This window comes from Dendropsophus ebraccatus, chromosome 4 (genome assembly GCF_027789765.1).
Source record: "Dendropsophus ebraccatus isolate aDenEbr1 chromosome 4, aDenEbr1.pat, whole genome shotgun sequence".
Classification (NCBI taxonomy): Eukaryota; Metazoa; Chordata; class Amphibia; order Anura; family Hylidae; genus Dendropsophus; species Dendropsophus ebraccatus.
This window is the reverse complement of record NC_091457.1, coordinates 7,476,808-7,493,571: the sequence shown is the minus strand read 5'-3', so window position 1 is coordinate 7,493,571 and position 16,764 is coordinate 7,476,808. Positions and strand designations below refer to the sequence as shown.

At 43.3% G+C, this 16,764-nt stretch overlaps 1 protein-coding gene across 1 annotated transcript; it reads right to left on the bottom strand.

Moving 5' to 3' along the window:
- Nucleotides 1-10,397: 10,397 nt before the first annotated feature.
- LOC138787840 (uncharacterized) lies at nucleotides 10,398-15,092 on the bottom strand. Its single transcript, XM_069965082.1, has 3 exons — nucleotides 14,598-15,092; nucleotides 12,119-12,253; nucleotides 10,398-11,253 (listed from the first exon to the last, which is right to left on the bottom strand). The coding sequence occupies exons 1-3, from the start codon at nucleotides 14,674-14,676 to the stop codon at nucleotides 10,655-10,657; spliced, it is 813 nt and encodes a 270-aa protein (XP_069821183.1). The 5' UTR covers nucleotides 14,677-15,092; the 3' UTR covers nucleotides 10,398-10,654.
- Between the last annotated feature and the right edge of the window lie 1,672 nt (nucleotides 15,093-16,764).

Sequence of the window (16,764 nt, the reverse complement as noted above, 5' to 3'; positions counted from 1 at the left end):
CACGGTACATACATACAGTAGTTGCACTTGGTATACATACATACAGTAGTTACACACGGTACACACATACAGTAGTTGCACATACAGTAGTTGCACTTGGTATACACACATACAGTAGTTGTCCGTTCTCAGCCCCTTTGTATATTGGCCGCTATTATTCTGGCTGTAAGTCTATACGGATTCCTCTGGTGACATCCACCCCTGGAGGCAGCAGGAAATACCTGGATATATATATACCTGGATATAGAGACTTATCTTTTCATTGCTTCTAACTGGGGCAAATATTTCTCCATGTGAATAATACACAAAGGCGGCTTTTCTCATGAGGGAATTTGGCGCAGCGCCCGCGGCGGAGCGCACGCTCTGCCACATTGTTGCCCTTATATGTGTAATAAAGTTTCAGCATTATTTAATTAACTTTTCCCTTTAAATGGAATAAGATTCCCCGGGGGCCCGAAAAATCCTTCAAGTGTTTATTATAACAGGCGACGCCAATGTCCCAGCACCAGGAGCCAATACAAATGCTATCTACCTAACACAGCGCTATACAGCTCCTATCCAGACCTGTGACTGCAGACTATATACATACACACACCATATAACCGTATATACTCCCCATACATACACACACCATATAACCGTATATACTCCCCATACATACACCATATAACCGTATATACTCCCCATACACACACCATATAACCGTATATCCTCCCCATACACACACCATATAACCATATATCCTCCCCATACACATACATACACCATATAACCGTATATACTCCCCATACATACACACACCATATAACTGTATATCCTCCCCATACACACACCATATAACCGTATATACTCGCCATACATACACCATATAACCGTATATCCTCCCCATACACATACATACACCATAAGGCTGGGTTCACACTAAGTATATTTCAGTCAGTATTGTGGTCCTCATATTGCAACCAAAACCAGGAGTGGATTAAAAACACAGAAAGGCTCTGTCCACACAATGTTGAAATTGAGTGGATGGCCGCCATATAACAGTAAATAACTGCCATTATTTCAATAAAACCGCCGTTGTTTTAAAATAACAGCAAATATTTGCCATTAAATGGCGGCCATCCACTCAATTTCAACATTGTGTGAACAGAGCCTTTCTGTGTTTTTAATCCACTCCTGGTTTTGGTTGCAATATGAGGACCACAATACTGACTGAAATATACGTAGTGTGAACCCAGCCCAAAACCGTATATCCTCCCCATACACACACCATATAACCGTATATCCTCCCTATATACATACACACACCATATAACCGTATATATACTCCCCATACATACATACACCATATAACCGTATATACTCCCCATACATACATACACCATATAACCGTATATACTCCCCATACATACACCATATAACCGTATATCCTCCCCATACACATCCATACACCATATAACCGTATATACTCCCCATACATACATACACCATATAACCGTATATACTCCCCATACACACACCATATAACCGTATATCCTCCCCATACACACACCATATAACCATATATCCTCCCCATACACATACATATACCATATAACCGTATATACTCCCCATACATACACACACCATATAACCGTATATACTCCCCATACATACACACACCATATAACCATATATACTCCCCATACATACACCATATAACCGTATATACTCCCCATACATACACACACCATATAACCGTATATCCTCCCCATACACACCATATAACCGTATATCCTCCCCATACACATACATACACCATATAACCGTATATACTACACATACATACACCATATAACCGTATATACTACACATACACATACATACATATACTATATAACCGTATATCCTCCCCATACACATACATACATACACCATATATGGTGTATGTATGTGTATGGGGAGGATATACGGTTATATGGTGTATGTATGTATGTGTATGTGTAGTATATACGGTTATATGGTGTATGTATGTGTAGTATATACGGTTATATGGTGTATGTATGGGGAGGATATACGGTTATATGGTGTATATATGTATGGGGAGGATATACGGTTATATGGTGTGTGTATGGGGAGGATATACGGTTATATAACCGTATATACTACACATACACATACATACATATACTATATAACCGTATATCCTCCCCATACACACACCATATAACCGTATATCCTCCCCATACACATACATATACCATATAACCGTATATCCTCCCCATACACATACATATACCATATAACCGTATATCCTCCCCATACACACACCATATAACCGTATATCCTCCCCATACACACACCATATAACCGTATATCCTCCCCATACACACACCATATAACCGTATATCCTCCCCATACACACACCATATAACCGTATATACTACACATACATACACCATATAACCGTATATACTACACATACACATACATACATACACCATATAACCGTATATCCTCCCCATACACATACATACATACACCATATAACCGTATATCCTCCCCATACACATACATACATACACCATATAACCGTATATCCTCCCCATACACACACCATATAACCGTATATCCTCCCCATACACATACATATACCATATAACCGTATATACTCCCCATACACATACACACACCATATAACCGTATATACTCCCCATACATACACACACCATATAACCGTATATCCTCCCCATACACATACATATACCATATAATAGTTTCTGATATTAATCTGTCATTAAGCCTCTCTCAGGACTCATCTGTCATCGCTCTCAGTATTAGAGTCAGGGATGAGAGGTGACCGGGCGGCCTCCTAGCAGTCAGCTGATCATTGCTGTATATACTATGTGCACATCAGATTACCGTATACTCTCTGCATGGGACGGGGCGGCTTCATTCATTCTATAAGTTTAATCACATAATGAAAGGTTTTGCAGCTTTATTGTCTGCTTACAACTTACAGGTGTGTGTGATATCTGTGCAGTATGTTCTGTGTGATATCTGTGCAGTATGTTCTGTGTGCTGATATCTGTGCAGTATGTTCTGTGTGCTGATATCTGTGCAGTTTGTTCTGTGTGCTGATATCTGTGCAGTTTGTTCTGTGTGCTGATATCTGTGCAGTATGTTCTGTGTGCTGATATCTGTGCAGTTTGTTCTGTGTGCTGATATCTGTGCAGTTTGTTCTGTGTGCTGATATCTGTGCAGTATGTTCTGTGTGCTGATATCTGTGCAGTATGTTCTGTGTGCTGATATCTGTGCAGTTTGTTCTGTGTGCTGATATCTGTGCAGCTTGTTCTGTGTGCTGATATCTGTGCAGTTTGTTCTGTGTGCTGATATCTGTGCAGTTCTTGGAGGTGTTTCGAGGGGGGGGGGGGGGGGGGGTCCTGACGCTATATACACAGCCAGAGCAGCAGTGAAGGGGTTAACCCCTAATCCCAACCGGACCCCCATTCATTGTTACAGCCGCCGCATTGGCCGTCAGGTCGGTTTACACATTAACATCTGCAGAATAGAGAGTTTATCCTCCATGTCACTCAGCCAAGAAGGACTCCGCATCCATCACCATCTCCTGGCGGTCGGGGGTGTACAGGAGGAAGCGCTCAGGGGGGGGGGGGGGGGGGGGGGGGGGGGGGGGCTTGTGTCTACTATGGGACCCTGCTGGAGGCTGAGGTTATGTGCAGGGACCGCCACTACTATATAAAGAGACCCCGTGAGTGGGGGCGGAGGGGCTTTGTTATATAGATCACCAGACCTGTCATGTCCGCTGGGACGCCTGGTGTGGGGGGGCAGGGGGGAAATCTTTTTATACGGGTGGGGTGTTTAAACTTTTCAAAATTTTCCAAAACTTTTTCAAACGGATGGAAGGTTTAAGACTTATTCAAACTTTTTAAACGTTTCAGAATGAAAAAAAAAATCCTAAATGTGACCCATAAGCTAATGAGGTTTTGCCGTCGTGAGACAATGTCATGGTCGCTGACTGGCTGAGGCGGCCTGACACATCCCAGGTTCCCACCAGGACCAGGAAACGTCCGGGATCGGAGGACCAGCTGCGGGATACCAGGGAGTTCTCCTTTAATTGAAGTGCTATCATGTAAGGCTGATAAAGCAGTCCATGAAGGACCTGTACACCAGTGTGAGCCGAGGCTGTACGGCTGAGTGTTACCTGCTATGGACCCAAGGCCTCTCTGGACTGGCAAATCCCATATGGGCCAGTCCCCTCCACAGGCTGCTCACTTGTGAGTCACTGGATATAACTGCACTGTAATCTCTATATGGGGGAAAATATTGGGGCTCATATTGTACAGTGAGGACACCCAACTTTTTTAAGTTGATTGTGTTTGTCTACAAGATTGTGTGTGTGTGATACTGTACATTGGTTGGTGGGGTGGCTTGTGTGCAGGACTGATCCCACTGAGGCCCTGCATACTACCATACTCACACCATCAGGGTCATACACTCTGCATACTACCATACTCACACCATCAGGGTCATACACTCTGCATACTACCATACTCCATCAGGGTCATACACTCTGCATACTACCATACTCCATCAGCGTCATACACTCTGCATACTACCATACTCACTCCATCAGGGTCATACACTCTGCATACTACCATACTCACTCCATCAGGGTCATACACTCTGCATACTACCATACTCCATCAGGGTCATACACTCTGCATACTACCATACTCACACCATCAGGGTCATACACTCTGCATACTACCATACTCACACCATCAGGGTCATACACTCTGCATACTACCATACTCACACCATCAGGGTCATACACTCTGCATACTACCATACTCCATCAGGGTCATACACTCTGCATACTACCATACTCACTCCATCAGGGTCATACACTCTGCATACTACCATACTCCATCAGGGTCATACACTCTGCATACTACCATACTCCATCAGGGTCATACACTCTGCATACTACCATACTCACTCCATCAGGGTCATACACTCTGCATACTACCATACTCCATCAGGGTCATACACTCTGCATACTACCATACTCCATCAGGGTCATACACTCTGCATACTACCATACTCACTCCATCAGGGTCATACACTCTGCATACTACCATACTCCATCAGGGTCATACACTCTGCATACTACCATACTCCATCAGGGTCATACACTCTGCATACTACCATACTCCATCAGGGTCATACACTCTGCATACTACCATACTCACACCATCAGGGTCATACACTCTGCATACTACCATACTCACACCATCAGGGTCATACACTCTGCATACTACCATACTCCATCAGGGTCATACACTCTGCATACTACCATACTCCATCAGGGTCATACACTCTGCATACTACCATACTCCATCAGGGTCATACACTCTGCATACTACCATACTCCATCAGGGTCATACACTCTGCATACTACCATACTCACACCATCAGGGTCATACACTCTGCATACTACCATACTCACACCATCAGGGTCATACACTCTGCATACTACCATACTCCATCAGGGTCATACACTCTGCATACTACCATACTCCATCAGGGTCATACACTCTGCATACTACCATACTCCATCAGGGTCATACACTCTGCATACTACCATACTCACTCCATCAGGGTCATACACTCTGCATACTACCATACTCACACCATCAGGGTTATACACTCTGCATACTACCATACTCCATCAGGGTCATACACTCTGCATACTACCATACTCCATCAGGGTCATACACTCTGCATACTACCATACTCACACCATCAGGGTCATACACTCTGCATACTACCATACTCCATCAGGGTCATACACTCTGCATACTACCATACTCCATCAGGGTCATACACTCTGCATACTACCATACTCCATCAGGGTCATACACTCTGCATACTACCATACTCACTCCATCAGGGTCATACACTCTGCATACTACCATACTCACACCATCAGGGTTATACACTCTGCATACTACCATACTCCATCAGGGTCATACACTCTGCATACTACCATACTCCATCAGGGTCATACACTCTGCATACTACCATACTCACTCCATCAGGGTCATACACTCTGCATACTACCATACTCACTCCATCAGGGTCATACACTCTCAGAAAGACTGTGTGAATGACACCTGATAGAGTCTCTATTGTGCAGGGCTGGAAGAGCAAATGTTGGGCTCTGCTGCCATCTGCTGGAAATGTGAGGTACTGCATGCTGGAAGGATTTCTACTGACTGATACACTGGTCATGGGCACAACTATAGCCATGGTGGCTACTAACTCTAGTGTATAAGGGGTTGATATGTAACATCCCTGGTGGTCTAAGTGGAATTAGGGACATTCATATACATTATAATATCTAATATCCCATTGTCCTTTAGTGTTCAACAGACAAGACTTTATTATAATGACGTCTCCTTTATAGTATATATTGTATATTTATATATAACCCCCATTATCCCCCGATAGCTAATGGCGGCCTCCTTTGCAGCCGTGTTCTTCAATGTGTAGGTCTCCAACTGTTACAAGACTCTCATTGTGCGCTGACCACCAAAGGCTTCACCCACTACAGCAATGTTCTCCAACCTACGACCCTCCACCTGTTACAGAAGTAACAACTCTCATCATGTCCCCGCAGAGTTCAGTTGTCAGGGATTAATGGGAGTAGTTGTAGTTTTGCAATTACTGGAGACAAGTTGGAGAACACTGCAGATACAAGTCTAAATTCCTACATCTGCCACTAGGGGGAGCTCACTGCATAAGGATGTCTAATAAAGTCCTATAAAACTCAATGACACTTTGAATATGCCTGAACTGCTGGGGGGGGGGGGGGGTATCCCACTTAGGGAGCTCCCCCTATGTGCACCCCCTTTGATGATTAATAAAACTGGTTCATAATGAGGTTATACATAATTTAAAGAGAAAACTAAATTAAAGTGGCCCAAATGTCACCTTTTACATTGAATTTCACGGGAAGACTGTGCATGGTTCTTCTCATTTATTATTACAGCCGGACTGCAAGCACAGACCTGGCATAAAGTGTATAGAAAACCCCAATAGAGCGGTAAATCACTGGCACTGGCAGCACCTTCTTACACTGTCCTGCCTGCCATGAAGAAACCCAGACACTTACTGAATTACTGTTATAAGGGGGATACGTTAGCGATTTTTTTTTCTTTCAAATCAGCTGGTGTCAGAAAGTTATATAGATTTGTAATTTACTTCTATTTAAAAATCTCTAGTCTTCCAGTACTTATCAGCTGCTGTATGTCCTGCAGGAAGTGGTGTATTCTCTCCAGTCTGACACACTGCACTCTGCTGCCACCTCTGTCCATGTCAGGAACTGCCCAGAGCAGCAGCAAATCCCCATAGAAAACCTCTCCTGCTCTGGACAGTTCCTGACATGGACAGAGGTGGCAGCAGATAGCACGGTGTCACACTTCCAACAGGACATACAGCAGTTAATAAGTACTGGAAGACTGGAGATTTTTAAATAGAAGTAAATTACAAATCTATATAACCTTCTGCCACCAGTTGATTTGAAAGAAAAAAAATTTCACCAGAGTACCCCTTTACGTAGATAAAGGGGTGCCACCAATGCCCAGAACTAACTAAGCGTATTACCTCAAGAACAAAAAACAAGACGTACAATAGTGCACCCACAAAAAATCTTAGAAAATTTCAGAAAAATACAAAATCCATATACACTATATATCACCATATATAGCATGTATACCATATATCTGTGTCATATACCCCTATACATCAATATATATACATATACCCCTATACATCCATATATATACATATACCCCTATACATCCATATATATATATACATATACCCCTATACATCCATATATATACATATACCCCTATACATCCATATATATACATATACCCCTATACATCCATATATATATACATATACCCCTATACATCCATATATATATACATATACCCCTATACATCCATATATATACATATACCCCTATACATCCATATATATACATTTACCCCTATACATCCATATATATACATATACCCCTATACATCCATATATATACATATACCCCTATACATCCATATATATACATATACCCCTATACATCAATATATATACATATACCCCTATACATCCATATATACATATACCCCTATACATCCATATATATACATATACCCCTATACATCAATATATATACATATACCCCTATACATCCATATATATACATATACCCCTATACATCCATATATATATACATATACCCCTATACATCCATATATATACATATACCCCTATACATCCATATATATACATATACCCCTATACATCCATATATATATACATATACCCCTATACATCCATATATATATACATATACCCCTATACATCCATATATATACATATACCCCTATACATCCATATATATACATTTACCCCTATACATCCATATATATACATATACCCCTATACATCCATATATATACATATACCCCTATACATCCATATATATACATATACCCCTATACATCCATATATATACATATACCCCTATACATCCATATATACATATACCCCTATACATCCATATATATACATATACCCCTATACATCAATATATATACATATACCCCTATACATCCATATATATACATATACCCCTATACATCCATATATATATACATATACCCCTATACATCCATATATATACATATACCCCTATACATCAATATATATACATATACCCCTATACATCCATATATATACATATACCCCTATACATCCATATATACATATACCCCTATACATCCATAAATATACATATACCCCTATACATCCATATATATACATATACCCCTATACATCCATATATATACATATACCCCTATACATCCATATATATACATTTACCCCTATACATCCATATATATACATGTACCCCTATACATCCATATATATACATATACCCCTATACATCCATATATATACATGTACCCCTATACATCCATATATATACATGTACCCCTATACATCCATATATATACATTTACCCCTATACATCCATATATATACATGTACCCCTATACATCCATATATATACATATACCCCTATACATCCATATATACACATATACCCCTATACATCCATATATATACATATTCCCCTATACATCCATAAATATACATATATCCCTATACATCCATATATATATATACATATACCCCTATACATCCATATATACACATATACCCCTATACATCCATATATATACATATACCCCTATACATCCATATATATATACATATACCCCTATACATCCATAAATATACATATACCCCTATACATCTATATATATATATATATATATATACATATACCCATGAAACAAAGAATATCTTGTAAACAACTTGCAAGTGTAACAAAGCATCTGTATATTATATAGCCCTGTGTATATAACACATGTAACCACCTATAACCACTTACATCTGAGATACAAAGAAACATAGGAGAGAGAGACAGAAGCAACACAGAATAACATGAGTAGACATCACCCAGGGCTCTATCAGCTCCTCCGATCTGGACCCCACACCCATCGTCAGCTAGTACCATGGAGGCCCCCCCGCCCCACGGGCCCCATTGCAGTTGCGTGGTCTGCCTCCATGGCAGCTACACTACTGTATGTGTTTATACCATAGTACACTACTCAGGGTCCTATTACACAGGCCAATGACGGTCCCAGATCTGCTAGATCGGCGCTCGTTTACTGGACCTATTACACTGCCCGATAATCGTTTAGCAAGGGCTGTTCTGACATCAGTAATGTACATGCAATACTTTACCTGTCAACGCTCGCGGTCTTCTCCTGCGCTCTGTATCCGTCCTAGCACCACGCGCTGCAGCTTCAGAGGATGTATTTGTGCGCATTCGTTTGATCTGTATTTCCATTGGGTTTTTTTTTACACACAAAAAATGCCGGAAAAAATGGATCCTTTTGAACTTTTTTTTTTAAATAATGGAAAACAATGGAAAAAAGGATAAAAACAAATGCTCACACATTCACCTGCAGTGTCCCAGAGCGGAGTCCACTCTCTTTTTCTAGCAGGTATAGGTCGGTATCCTGTATATGTGTATGCACTGCTATAGGTAACTGTAGTACACAATTCCCGCCACTTGGTGTCACTGTTCTACAGTACACTGCTCAGTTTCAGCTGAAGGTAAAAGCTCTATATAGGAGATTAACTATGGTTGAATATACGCTGTGGACTGCCGGCATCCCATTGCACCTTGGCTATCTTGCCTCTGAAATGCAATAAACCCAACTTATGCTACTTAATTACACACTGACAACTTTTTGTTCTTTATAAATGCGTGGGGGTAGGCCACAGCTTTTTTTAATTTTCTTAGAACTATTTTAAACTTTTAACATATATTTTTATACTGTGAGGATAGGACCTTGCGCTGTCGCCTTCCTGGCGAGGACACCGGAATGCCAGGCCACCGCTCCGGCGGTGGGCATGTCTTAGTTGTTCTGCCGGGTGCCTCGCCGATGCTTCTCCTTCCTCCTCTGCAAGGTCCCCCCCAGCGCCATAGGTGGGCTGTGTACCCCTACACTGCACACCTACCCCCACTAACCAGAGTAAATAGGGCCCTTTCAATGGCATCCTGAAGACCCGAAAGGAAAATATCCAGACCGATATCATTAAGATGTACGCCATCTTGCAACATCAGGCGCCTGTTGTCACCTTCTAGCTGGCGATGGCGTATCGCAATACCCCCTCTAGTCCTGACGAATCTTGAGATTCGAGTATTCAAGATGCGCCGTGCCCTCTCAATAGCCCCGGGGTTCCTGGCACCGTTCCATACAACTCGGGGCACTATCTCCGACCAGACTATAATCGAATCACTAAAGAAGTCGGACATTCTGATTAAATCTGATCTAATCACAGAAATCAGCTCAGCCAAACGTACAGAACAAAGGTCATTGCCACCCGCATGAATTACTAGCACGGCAGGACCATGGACCTGTTTGCCGATGGCAATGACCTCTGATAAAACTCTGAGCCAGCGTAAGCCTCCCACACCCCTCCAGGAGACATCGGCCTGTGAAAAACCTAAACTTAAGCCGCCAGGGCGGCAAGAGGCCCGCTGAGCAGCCCTGTGTATGAAGGAATGCCCGATCAACCAGACAGCAGGACGGCGTTGACCTGAAATACAAAACATGCAATCAGTAAGATAACAAATTCGGCCTTACATAACGTTTGTAGCAGTCAGAGGCCCACCTCCCCAAGCGTCTAACTGACTCCCCAGACATGCCTAGTGCATCCGCTACCGTGGCCGCACCTATTCTAAAGGAATGCGTGCCGTACTCCTTCGGATCAGCCCCAACAGCTACCAAACATTTTTTAAACAAAGATTCAAATTGGTACTTCGTTACTGCGGAACCATCTTCGTGAACCAAAAACTGGGGAAGTGTGGTCTCTGGCTGGGCTGGCCGAATTTTTACATATTCTTCCACTAGGTGTACCGGGCAGTAATCCCCACTTAAACGATTGACAGCTAACCAAGCCCCTGCAGCGTATATATCTGTCTTGGATTTTCTAATGAAGATCTTAATGGAACTGGGGAGGATAACTACATCAGGCAGGCGGAGCCCTGACGGCTTAGTCTTTGATAAGGCTACTAATTCGCTAACCCGCAGGGCCCCAAAGAAAGCTAAACTAAATGCTGCCTGAAAAACGACTACTTCATAGGGGGAAGAACACAACTCTCGCAAACTAACTATTAATTGCTGCAACAAAGAAAAGGAAATGGGTCTACGCTTGTCCCTGTGAACCACTTCTTTCTTCCATCCCCGCAAAACTAATTTTACTGCAAGATCCTTAGTGGAATCTGCGAGACCCCAGAGTCTAAGCATGAACGAAACCCCAGACAGACGTTTTCTTGCCACCATGGCGGATACCCCTGCCCTTCTAAGGTTTGTTAAGTAAGTCCACGTAACCTGTTTACAAACCATGGGATGCGACCAATCCAACCCTGCTGCGCATGCCAACCACTCCTCCCATGCCTTACCGTGACTAGACCACGTAGCGTCTGATAAGGATGATTCCAGCAATGGCCTCAGGTGTTCACCAGCCCCCAAAGAAAAACTGGGCATGGCGCTCCTTCCCGTTGTGCCCGAGGATGCAGCTCCCTGAAACGACTCCACTGAAAACGGGAAAGAGAATCAGCCATAGAATTATTCTCACCTGGGACGTGCTTAGCCCTAAAGACTATGTTATATTGCAAACATCTCAAAACCAAGTGACGCAACAATGCCAAGACTGGTAAGGACGTTGATGTCAAATTATTAATAGCATACACGACACTCAAGTTATCCGTCCAAAAACGAATCCTCCTATTTGCCATTCGTACAGCCCATAACTCCAACGCGACAAGTATCGGAAACAATTCTAGTAGGGTTAAGTTTTTTGTAAAACCTTCAGACTCCCACGAATGCGGCCATGGCTCGGCGGACCATTGGTCCTCAAAAATTGCGCCAAAACCATGGCTACCTGCCGCATCCGTGTATAGTTGCAGGTCTCTGTTATCCAACTCCTTTTCCCTGAAGCACGAAATACCATCGTACTCCTGTAGAAAGGAGCGCCAGGTTCTCAAATCGGCCTTCAGGGAAGCCGTCAGTCTTATGTAATGTGACGGTTGGCGTCCGCCAGCCGTGGCCATGTACAGGCGGCGAGAGAAAACTCGCCCCATTGGCATTATCCTGCAGGCAAAAACCAGAAGGCCCAACAATGACTGCAACTGGCGCAGCCTGACCTTTTTGGCTAAGAGGCATTCGTCTATGGTCGACAGTAATCTTGCTAACTTTTCCGGTGGCAAACCCACCACCATACGTTGCGTATCAATTTGAACGCCCAGGAAGGATAAACATGTTGTTGGGCCTTCTGTTTTTCCCTCAGCAACAGGAACCCCAAACTTATCCATGAAAAACCTAAAAGTATCCATGGCCTGTTGACAAGCTTCCGTGCCGGCCGAACCAACAAACAAAAAGTCGTCGAGATAATGCAACACCGACGAGATGCCCGATTCGTGCTTAACTACCCATTCCAAAAAGGAGGAGAAAATCTCGAAATACCTGCACGAGATCGAGCAACCCATCGGCAGGCACATGTCGACGTAAATCTGCCCATTCAAATGACAACCGAGCAGATGAAAACAATCCTCACGAACCGGGAGAAGGCGGAAGGCAGACTCTATGTCAGACTTACCCAAAAGGGCTCCGGGGCCAACCTGCTCCACCAAACGCAACGCCCTGTCGAAGGAGACATAAGTAACCGCCGCCTCCTCCCGGCTAATACCATCATTAACAGACTCCCCAGGTGGAAAGGACAAGTGCTGGATCAATCTGAATTTGCCTGGCTCCTTCTTTGGGACCAAGCCCAAAGGCGAAAAAACGCAAATTGTCCATGGGAGGCTCCAAAAAGGGGCCAGCCATGCGACCCATAGCCACCTCCTTATCCAGCTTGTCCTGTGCCACCTCAAGATTCTCATTAACCGAACGTAAGTTAGTAACAAAACTCAAACTAGAATTCTGAACATGCGGTATGTAAAAACCCTCTGAAAATCCATTAATGAGGAGCTCTGCCTCCTGACTCCTGGGGTATTGCTCTAGCCAGGGGCGCATCTTTACCACGCTCACTGGCGTCCTCGGGTTTCCCACCGCTGCTAGGTTTTGTAACTGCCGTCTTACCTCGTTTGAAACATCGGATTGCAGAATGAGCACCTCCGCAGATGGAGCACTCGTGTTTAAAACGACACGAGGCGAAGAACCTGCAGTGGCCCTCATTGAATAACCAACAGGCCCCAGAACGCTTATTGGCTGCCCCTGAGGGGGTTCCGCTCGAAGCAGCCAATGACTGAAAGGGGGGCCTCTGCTGCGACATCATCAATTGGATCCATACGTCGGTCGCCTTTGTAGCCCATCCGACCTCGGGCTGCAGAGCCAATCGCCTTCTGAACTCCTCGTCGTACCGCCACCATGCAGATCCACCGTGCAATTTATAGGCGGTATGAATAGTGTCCATGTAAACGAAAAGCTCGACAGCCTTGGTAGGGTATCTAGATGTCAGGATACCGGACATCGTAGTGAAGGCCTGAAGCCAGTTAGAAAAAGTCTTGGCCACTTTGGCCTTCTTATCCTCAGATTTGTCAAAACGCTTTTCTTTGTCTACTGTTAAATGGTCGACCGATATCAAAGACCATATGTCTACATATTCATTAGCAATAATTTTTTCCTTAACTTCGTTAGATAGATGTGTCCCCAAGGGGGCCACCCCACAAAAATGTGAATCTTTAAACATCAAACCCGCTGATGTTGCCATCGCAGCCGGCGAAGACTCCGCCGCTGGGGAATGTAAGCAAGCTCCTACAGAAGCCGCTTGATTTTTTGACACCTTATCCAACACTGTACGCAACATGGAAACCACTTCACTTTCCCCACTAGTAACCACCTGTGGTGTATGAGACCATGCCCGAAGGCAAGCCAACTCACCTTCGGAGACACGCAGAGGTGCAGAACCAGGGTTGGAGACAGAAGGCTGCGGAGCCGATGAGGTGGGGGGGGCGAGCATGGATCCTGTATGAGAAGATCGCTCAAGCCGGGACTCCCTGCTACTCCGCCTTGATGACCCACGGCTTCTGACCCTGCGATGAGAACTGTGTCGCACTCTGGACTCTCCAGACGATGAAACAGAGGAAGGTGAGTAACGCCTGTGTCTTGGTGACCTGCGGTAGCGCCTCTTGTGGCGCCTACTTTCTTCATGTTCCCTGCACGCTGACCTGGGACGGTGGGATCCAGAAGCGTGGGAAGTGCGCCTGCGCCGCTTACGGCCGGCAGATTTATAGGACTCAGCTGAAGAAGAGGAGGAGGAGCTGCGGGTGGCATGTCTATCCCTTCTGCTATGCCTGCGCTCCCTACTCTGCGACCTGCTGACAGAGGCAGTGGAAGCTCTAATTGATAGAGCCTCATCAGGGGGAGAATAGGGCTCTACATTGTCGAGGTGCCTTCCCAAAGAAGGCCTGCTGTTGTTGGCTGTCTCCTAATTAAGTTGGAGAATGGGTCCGGATCCCCTCTCCCACACCATGCACTTAGAATGAAGACACAGACAACGTATCTTGCAAACAAGTCTGGTGTAAATGGGCCCAGTTTTATTATGGTGATCACATTTTATAGACAGATAAAATATAGGGTGGTAACAAATGCTAATAAGGCCTAGATGAGGCGGTGCTAGTGATTTAGATATTCAGTCATGCGCAATAGCATCTATATTAGTATCCATTATTATTATTTAAAAAGGTTAGAACAACACATTCTGTGCAATGATACTTTCACATTATTCCCACTGTAACAGACAGTCAGCTTTCCTCTGAGAATGTCCTTGAACACTGATAAACATGTCTCTGAGGGAAATAGTTCTTGAGACAAAACATTCTTAGGTAAGCAATGTTCCAACTATCTCTGAGAACCCACCTTTGTTTATACAGAAAAAACCAATGGATATGAATGTAAAATGCAAAGTCATACACTATATACGTCGTCAACTTCAAAAAACTAATAACTATGGATATATTTTGACAGATAAATTGTTTACATAAGGATGTTGATACATACATAAGGATGCTAAAAAACATTTGTTATCTGCTTATGAGAATTATAGAATAACATTTATTATCTGCTGGGAACAGGTTCAGTCACATAGGAGAGTTCCATAATCTCGAGACCAGCTGTATATCCTTGAACAAGTTCAGTGAAAGTTCCATGAGAAAAAGTCTTATTGTTTCTTTCAAACTTTGGATGGAAAAGGATTTATTTTTCTTTCAAACTTTGGATGGATTAACTCATTCCTCTCAGTGTCCCCCCTTTTTGGCGATGATGAAGAAATCTGGGTCCTGGACAGGATTAAATCCCAATATGTACCCTAAACACTCTCTAACCGCGGGTTGTCAGGGTGCGGATGCTTCTGGGTCCAACACCATCACCTAGAGCCACATGGGCATATCCTCCTCCAAGAGATTTCCTCATCATAACGCCAATCTAGAAGGAAAAGAAACAAACATCATTACTTATAGAGTATAAGATTTAGTCTTTGTAACTTGCTGACAACAACAGCATAATCCTTTGATTACACAATAGACCAATAAAAGAAACATCATGATCTGACACATCCCCCCTTGAGTAGCAGTCAGAAAATCAAGCACCACAGTGTGCTGGTTAAGTTGCCTCTGCACTGCTACTGAGGTGTTGAGTATATCCAGTATGTCAAATATCTGATCATCTAAATAGTCTGTGGCTTCAACTAATTTGTCCCAAGTTTGCATCACCATAAGATACAGAAATAAAGTACTAAAAAATTTGTTGAAAGTTATAGATGGCGGAACAAACTTACAGCAGATGAGATAGGTAGGTCTGCAATAACCGAAAGAAAATACTAAACAATGGGTGAGTCTGTACAGTATACATAAATATACAGCTTAGTTACAACAAAACAAATAAAAGCTTATTATCAATACCCAAAATAACATATATATATGACAAATACCTCTCCGGATTTTATCAAAATAACCAAACCTTATTGTCTTATCACTGTATATAACAGACGTGACTCTATAACAAGGACTCTACCACTTCAGCATCATGTGGGTATTGGAAAGTCACAACA